This window comes from Saccostrea echinata, unplaced genomic scaffold (genome assembly GCF_033153115.1).
Source record: "Saccostrea echinata isolate AGI-Se365-2 ecotype Australia unplaced genomic scaffold, CSIRO_AGI_Sech_v1 ptg000027l, whole genome shotgun sequence".
Lineage (NCBI taxonomy): Eukaryota > Metazoa > Mollusca > Bivalvia > Ostreida > Ostreidae > Saccostrea > Saccostrea echinata.
In genome coordinates this window covers 6,406,465-6,415,000 of record NW_026889776.1, presented here as the reverse complement: position 1 = coordinate 6,415,000, position 8,536 = coordinate 6,406,465, and the positions used below count along the sequence as shown (strand labels likewise).

The window sequence follows — 8,536 nt, the reverse complement described above, 5'->3', positions numbered from 1 at the left end:
TTATAGCAATTGCACCTGGACAGGCTAGTAAGCTACAAAAGATCATCCAAGAACCAGACCAATCTGAAGGTACTAGCATGCCCCAGAATTTACTGCAAGTTGTCATCAATCTTTACATTGAAAGTACAGACAGGCATACAAAAAAGCAGCTTCTATCCATGATAGCTAACTCATATACAAAGAAAGAACTTCTGCATCTTATTCCTGGTGTTACAGTTCATGGCATCAATGAGGCACGCAAGCACGCTGCAGAACATGCAGCAGGTATGGATTTATTTCATTGTAGAATGTCTATAAACATGATAACATTGTTTACGTGAAAGGTTGCATGAATAAGAATTCCAACAGAATCTTAAAACATATTTAAAACAAAATTAATATTTCTTCAGATGTTACTAATTTATCATTGTCCTAAACATTTAAAGGTGCAAATATTCCCATGCAAAAGCCAGTATTTCATCATAAAATGGATCAAGCAAAGTTGGATCATGCACTGGACTTCTTTTTCAATCCTGCATTTCACCAGGTATTTTTACTGTTACTAGTAGATGTGAAGAGACTCACACACACTAATATACAGTGAAACTTGTCTAATCTGGTTGTTATGTAATCCTAAATCTTGCTTAATATGGTTCGACTTTAAGGCTATTTCAGTAAATCCATGTTTAAAATGTTGACTAATCAGAAATGTTATCTAATCCAGCCATTTTCTTTAGATCCAATGGTGTCCGGATAAAACAAGTTGCACTGTAGTACTCATATCTCATATTTAAGCATGTTAATTAAGTGTAAATGGAAAATTTTCAGATTACATCATTTGGGACAAAAATAATGAAACTAGAGGATGGAAGCTTTGTTACGATTCCTGAAGTTGTAAGGACAGTATGGCACTCCACCTTAATAAAAGTCTACCAGTCTTACTGCAAGGACACAGATTTCGTTCCTTTGTCCAGGTCAACTTTGTTTTACATTCTTAGTGTATGTCCTGCCTCAAAAAGAACAAATCTGAGAGGCTTAGACAATGTTGCAGCTGATGGAGGAAATTCATATGATCTACTTTTATCAACAATTGCAGGTAAAATATTCTTATTTTGTCTGACTTATGTTATTTAATTAATGTCTTCAGAACATGTTACCATTTTTAGAATAAATGATAAAAGAACACATCATGACACATTACTCTTTCTCTGTTAAGATGATTATGTACTGTTTAGGGTCCATCAGTGTTTGTAATTCTTTCTGAATTGTATGTTATGTATCTCATTTCCTTTGAAGATCATTTTTTAATTAACAGACTCAGCTCTGATATAGTTTAACTAAAGTCTAAATTAAATATGCAATGTAAATTATGGGTACATGTGTTACCACGTATACTCATAAATCATCTTTATTCATTTAGATATGGAGAAGTATGCCACTGATGGTCTCAGACAGATGGAACTGAAAGAATGTAAAGAAGCCCTGATGGAAAGCAGAATATACATGAAGACTGACTACAAAGTGCATTTAAAACAGGTTGAACCTATTTATAAAAATACATTTTTTTCTTCTCCAAATCCAGGACAATTATAGTGTCCATCGGTGTGTGTATATATATATATATACATATATATATATATATATATATATATATATATATATATATATATATATATATATATATATATATATATATATGTATGTATGTATGTATATGTATATATATATATATATATATATGTGGGTGTGTGTGGGTGTGTGTGTGTGTGTGTTTGATGGTGTGTGTAAGGGTGTATGTATGTATGTTTAGTTGAAGAAGTGAAAATAATATTTATCAACAAGAGGCCCAGGGGCCACATCGCTCACCTGAGCACTGTGGCTGTGAAAAAAGCAAAAATCAGTTTAGTATTGCAATGCTTAAATGCATAAGTGGTCCCGATCTACCCCTAAAAGGGAGGAGGCTGGGGGGTATGATTTCAACAAAATTGAATCTACACTAACTAAGGATGCTTACACATTTTTTTGACTAACTGTGATTTTTTCTCCCAAAGTTTAAACTTTCATTGTGGCCCTACCTACCCCCGGGGGGTCATGATTTGAACAAACTTGAATCAACACTATCTCAGGATGCTTCCATAAAAATATGACCAATATTGGCTTTGTTGTTCTTGAGAAGAAGATTTTTAAAGATTTTCCCCATGTATTTCTATGTAAAATTTGATCGCATTCTGTGGCCCCACCCTACCCCCGGGGGTCATGATTTGAACAAAATTGAATCAACACTATCTGAGGATGCTTCCGTATAAATATGACCAATCAAGACTTTGCTGTTCTTGAGAAGAAGATTTTTAAAGATTTTCCCTATGTATTCCTATGTAAAACTTTGATAGCCCACTGTGGCCCCACCCTACCCCTGGGGGTCATGATTTGAACAAACTTGAATCTACACTACCTGAGGATGCTTCCACATAAGTTTCAAACTTTCTAACACAGTGGTTCTTGAGAAGAAGATTTTTGAAAGATGCCATAAATTTTTCATGAATTCGCAATTATCTCCCCTTGGAAGAAGGCGTGGCCCTTCATTTGAATAAATTTGAATCCCCTTCATCCAAGGATACTCTGTGCCAAGTTTGGTTGAAATTGGCCCAGTGGTTCTGGAGAAGAAGATGAAATTGTGAAAAGTTTACGACAACAACGACGACAACGCCAACAACAAAGACAACGACGACAGACAACGGACAAATTTTGATCAGAAAAGCTCACTTGAGCCTTTGGCTCAGGTGAGCTAAAAAGTATATTTGATAAATGCAAAACTAAAAAAAAATGGAGAAAGAGAAAAAAGCACTCATTTAAACATTTGAGAATAACTTTATTTATTAAAACTGGCCCCTAATTATTCCAACTACACATGTAAGTAGATTTATGTAATATTTTTACAGACTGATTGTTGTGCAACTCATTGCATGAACTTTGCATTGAGTGACCCTGTAGATAAAAGCCTGCAGAATATTTGCATGAACCATGAGCACAATGTTGTATGCGACAGATGTGACTTGCTTCCACAAACTGTTTTGAAGATGAAAGAAATACTTCATCAACTTGGTAAATTTCTCTAAACTGTATTACCTACATTCATAAATTAAAATAGATAAGATAAAGACTGAAAAAGAATAGACCATGGAACATTCAAGATGCTTGGATTTTAATGCCCTGCCATGAATATGGTTGGGGCATATAGTGTTTGTCATGTCTATCTTCCTTCCTTCTGTCCAACCTTCGATTTTCCACAAAAGAAATTGAAGTAATGCAAACGGACTGCATTGTAGGTGCTAAGATTATGCTACAAAATAGCACCCCTCTATTTATTTGGCGTATACCTTCCAGCTGACAGTGACATAACTTATTATGGATGCATAGTTGATATAATGTACAGTTTATATGAACATCACTCCCAATATGGACAAGTTATCTTTGCTGGTGACTTCAATGCTAGTCCGCTTCGTGAACTACATACAAAGTTTCATTATTCATTTCATTATTTCTTTGATGTGTGGGTACCTATACTTTTGATGTTCTCGTGACAATGCATAGTAAAGTGAGCATAGTTACCGCGATTTGAAGAAATATAACTATTTATTTAGAAATCCAACACTTTGCATTAAGTTTTTGCCTTATGTTTTAAGTGTACTAAAATCAACTTGTTGTTACATTTAATTTTTTTAGAATTTAAAGTAACTTTTTTAAAGGAAAAATGTCCCCTTTTCAACACTTAATGATATAAAATGAAATTAAAAGGAGAAATATAATAGCTATCAAAGTAATTCCATGCAATACTTTACTTATTGTCACGTATAACCTGGGTTGAAAAAGTTTCAGTTTGTCAAGCAGAAATTGCGTGTTCTGATCCAGGTTTTAATGCAGTGTAATTTGGGTAGCTATGAAATTCATAGAGAAGTTTATCAACTAAATCTATCTATCTATCTATCTATCTATAGGGATCGAACATTAATAAAAGTCAGTTATATTATTTTGAAACAGCTCTTCCTAGTATTACAAAAGAAGACATTTTGAATGATATCAGTGCTGCAGAGACCAAAATAACCGAGTGGAAGAGCCATATTGTGAGATGCATCAATCAAGATTATGCCAGAATTCACCAACTTCAAGAACTGCAATTTGGAGATGTTCTGCTGATCATGGACTGGGCTATGAAGTTCCTTCCAATAGCTTTTAGAGAAAAACAAAGTGACTGGTATGGCCAGAAAGGTGTTAACTGGCATGTCATAGTATGCATCTTTAAAGATGAAACTTTGAATCTAAAGGTAAGACCTGTTCTTTAAAATTAATCAGTCTGTAATGATAATTCTCACTAAAATTAACAAAATAACATCGGGCCACAACACTCATATGAGTTACTTCGACCAAAAGGTTCTTCGGCAACAGATTTTTTTTCTTTAAATTGATAAATGTATAAATATACTTCTGCTGTTTTGGAGAGAAAATTTTGATCTATGATCTCTGATTTTGACCCAACCATAACCCAAGGGCTCAGCAAAATTCTTGATATCACATACATTGCAGAAATCTGTGTCACTCAGACATTTTCTCCATCTCAAAATTTTAATGCAGTTGTATAACATCTCATAAAAAATTCTATGTGTAATTTCTTTGAGAGTTAATTTTAGACTTTCTGTGAAAGTTATTTTAATATATTTGGTTTACTCTTTTTAGCACAGAACATTTGTTCACTTGATTGATAGTATAAAGCAGGACTGGATTGCTGTAGCTTCCATACTTGAAAGTACTTTGACCGAAATTAAGGAGCAGCTGCCTGATGTCAGACGTGCAGTACTGCGTAGTGATAATGCAGGCTGCTATCACTGAGGAAACTTGTGGTTGGCCATCCCTGGGATAAGCAGACGCACAGGTAATTTTACCTCCTTTTTAGGTCATTTTTTTAAGATACATGTATTGAGAGGACAATTGATCTTTTACCTAATGTGACCTCAGAACCAATGAAAGTTATCTACTCCATAGGTGAAACCAGTTTACCAAGTTTGATATCTCTCAAGCAAAGCATTACAGATTCTTCCAACTGACTGACATACCAATTTACTGACACACAGATGCAAACCACTCTGCCCACTTTTATCAATGGAGGCAGGAAAATGTGCATGATGGATTTATTGATATAGTTGACAACACATGCATTTGTTTATTTTCAGGAATTCGTGTGACCAGGTATGACTATAGTGAGGCGCAAAATGGGAAATCGTACTGCGACGCAAAGATTGCACACATGAGGGGAAAGCTACGAAAAGTGGCAGCAACAGGGCTCAGTATCATCACAGCTGCAGATATGAAAGATGCTATTGATAAAGATGGAGGAATCCTTGGCTGTCAAGCTGCCCATGTTGAATTGTCTTCTCAATTGGGATTGTCAATTCCAAAAAACCCAATAAAAGGGGTTTCAAAAATATCAAATATCACATTCGGCCATGACAATGAACTGAAGACATGGAGAGCTTACAATATTGGGGAAGGCAAAGAGTTGGTGACTGAAGTTGAAAATACAGTAAGTGACGTGTTCGATGCATTTAATTTATCACATTGAGATTTGAATACTAAAACATTTCATGGGCTTTTTGAAATTATAAATGAAAGAAAAATGAAGTATTTTAAAAAAGCAAGTACATGTATTTTTTCATCTTGAATTTTTAGTTAAATGAAAAAATGTAACCTGTTCTGAACTTATACTTTGATTTTCACAGCCTCTCCTGAAACTTGATGTAAAGACAGCCTTCAAACTTCCTTGGTCTGGTGTTGAAGGGTCCATCAAAGAACCTCACCAAGACAGCCACTCTGGTGATGACCAGCTCATAAGTTGTCCGGAAACTGGTTGCACAAGCAGTTTCAACAGCTACTCTGATATGCAGAACCACTGTTTATTAGGTTGGTTTATAGTCGGTTTACAGTTATAATACTAATTATAGTCAGTTTAAGAGCCCTACAGAACTCATGTTAATGGTTTTGCTGTGTAAAAAATGCCGACTTTAAATAAAATTTACTTACTACTTATTAGGTAGCCACCAATTACATCTCCAGAGGTCTTCTACATATGATATGATAAAAATTCGTTGGAAAGATGCTTGTGTGAACCTTACGGAGAACTTTCTTAAGGACAGGGAAGAAGCAGACTGCAGGCATGGAGAATCAAAGTCAAACATGGGCTGGGCCTTGAAGAAGGACAAAAAGACTGTTCGTTTTTCAGAGGAAGTGAAGCATTATCTTCAGGATATATTTGATCAAGGGGAAAGATCTGGAAACAAGGTTCATCCATCAGTTGTGGCTCAAAACATGAGGGTTGCGGTAAAGGAAGATGGAAGCAAAAGATTCAAGCCCCATCAGTATCCTGCACTTGGACAGATTTCTTCTTATTTTTCAAGACTTGCAGTCATCAGAAAGTCCTTAGTAAATTCCACAGAATTCAATGATGAAGATCTTGAATCTGTTCTTTTGGAAATAAGAAAGGCTGAAGCTTCTGCCAAGTTGTTAGATTGAAAGTGATATCTGTTATGCACATATATGTACATGTAGTAATCACTAGGTTATTGTGTTACATGCCTAGCCCTCTATCAAAACTGTGAAATTCATAACCCCCTCTTATTGGCCCAATTAGGTTTGACAGAGTTGGAGGTACATGTATATTTATGAAACGTTCCTCATTTTTTATAATATTGTAATGTTGTTCCTTTCAATTTCCAAATTATTTTTTGTGCAAGTGTCATGTGCGGTTATGGGCCGCTTCACATGTAAACTCTTTTTTCTTCTTCATTATTTACATATTTTCAAGTTATAAATTTGGATGCTATTACGAATTAAATAGTTTTCTAACCCAATCTTTTTTTCTTTTTTTTTTTGTTGACAATGTCAATTTTTGATCAGCACATTATGTTGCTAGCTCTTTATCACTTTGAAAGAGTAATGAAACCTTCATGATATAAATTCATACAGTGTAATTGTTACCAATCTATGACACAGGAAAATGATCCCCACATTTACTGCAGCATTTGAGGTGAGAGTTCATATGATGATTATGAGACCAAGCTTTAAATTATTGATGTCATAATTTTTTTTTGAAATTCATGCTTTGATAACATATTAAATTGTAGACACAGTCATTGTCACTTTTCTGAATTGCTGTAAACATTAATAATGGGACTCTGGAAATGTTCATACATGTTATTTTTTTGAAAATCAGAGCAAGTTGCCATGGTAACCATGTAACATAGCAACACATTTTTGCCTCATATGAATTAAAGGTATTAAATTCTTGACAAACATATAGCAAGTTAAAAGAAATTCTGTTACTATGTTTTCTCCTGCTCATATATAAGAGCCAAAGTAATTACAGAGAATGAATCTTTCAAACACTCAAAGAAATCAAGTGGTTGTTATGTTCTCAAAATCGTTTCCATGGGAAATTTATTTAACAAAAATACTTTTATGAGGTCCATAACACATTCTTAATTTTGCTAAACTGGAATTTTAGGACTAAATTTGAGACATTTCTTACCACTGTACATAAATATCTGCCAAAATTAGCCTTTTTTGCCTTGTTGCTATGGGGAATTTGCTGTTGCCATGGAGATAAGTAACTGTACAATAATCTTTAATTTACTAAGAAGTCTGATTTATGTTCTATCACTTTAAAATTTATTTTTAGTACTCTAAGATAACAATTTATACAATTTTTCTTTGTAACACTGCACAATTATTCACTATTTATTTATCAAAACATCCATTATTGTTGCTAGGCAACGGACACTAATTTTCAAAAAACCCACGTGTTTGAATTCAGATTTCATTAGAGACATTCCTCTACTTGAATGTGAAATATATGCAAAAGCTGAAATTTTTAGATGCAAATTTTAATTTGACCTTGAATATTGCCAAAATCAAGAAAAATGCTGAATCAGCAAAAAATGCAAAACATGTATATCTTCCAATGACTATTACAGAACTAACTTTAAATCTGATATCTTCGTGTTGGGTTGTTAAAACACTTAAAATCTGTATCTCCTTTATGCTAGTGAAGAGGAATAGTTTTATTCATATTTACATTTCATTTCAAGTCCTAAAAGATGATTGACTTTTTGTCTTACTGCATGGAAAAATTGGCCGGTTGCTAGGGAAATTTGTTTGGCCAGGTTTCCATAGTAACCATGAACTAAAACATTTTTTATTTTACATACATGGATCATAGTGCAAGAGAAATCTATGTGTGGAAAATCATCAAATTCTGAGAACCTTCATGTATCACCTTTTGTCTGATTTTTATATGGACTAGTACTTAAATGTTGAATGTTATCTTTAATCCCCCCTCGACCATTCAACCATTCAATTACAGCGTGCAAGTCGGCCATGCATAGCAACTGCAGCTAATTTTTTACGATGCATTAGGTTCATCAATTCCTTGATCTGACATTTTTAAGTACCTGATTTTCAGATGCTGAGGGAGAATTTTCTCTAACCTAGCGCAATGTAGTAACCCTTA

At 34.1% G+C, this 8,536-nt stretch overlaps 2 protein-coding genes across 2 annotated transcripts in view; both read left to right on the top strand.

The window, feature by feature from the left end:
• The window catches only part of LOC133193145 (uncharacterized), a 7,590-nt gene extending 2,727 nt beyond the window's left edge, over nucleotides 1-4,863 (top strand). Inside the window, exons 6-11 of the mRNA XM_061329113.1 lie at nucleotides 7-264; nucleotides 426-526; nucleotides 808-1,075; nucleotides 1,400-1,515; nucleotides 3,975-4,301; nucleotides 4,711-4,863. Coding sequence (XP_061185097.1) covers nucleotides 7-264; nucleotides 426-526; nucleotides 808-1,075; nucleotides 1,400-1,515; nucleotides 3,975-4,301; nucleotides 4,711-4,863 — 1,223 coding nt within the window. The remainder of the gene's footprint in view (nucleotides 1-6; nucleotides 265-425; nucleotides 527-807; nucleotides 1,076-1,399; nucleotides 1,516-3,974; nucleotides 4,302-4,710) is intronic.
• Nucleotides 4,006-6,838, top strand: LOC133193341 (uncharacterized). The gene is made up of 5 exons (XM_061329284.1): nucleotides 4,006-4,301; nucleotides 4,711-4,906; nucleotides 5,205-5,554; nucleotides 5,751-5,931; nucleotides 6,062-6,838. Exons 3-5 carry the CDS (start codon nucleotides 5,279-5,281, stop codon nucleotides 6,538-6,540), a joined length of 936 nt encoding a protein of 311 aa, XP_061185268.1. The 5' UTR covers nucleotides 4,006-4,301; nucleotides 4,711-4,906; nucleotides 5,205-5,278; the 3' UTR covers nucleotides 6,541-6,838.
• Nucleotides 6,839-8,536: the final 1,698 nt, after the last annotated feature.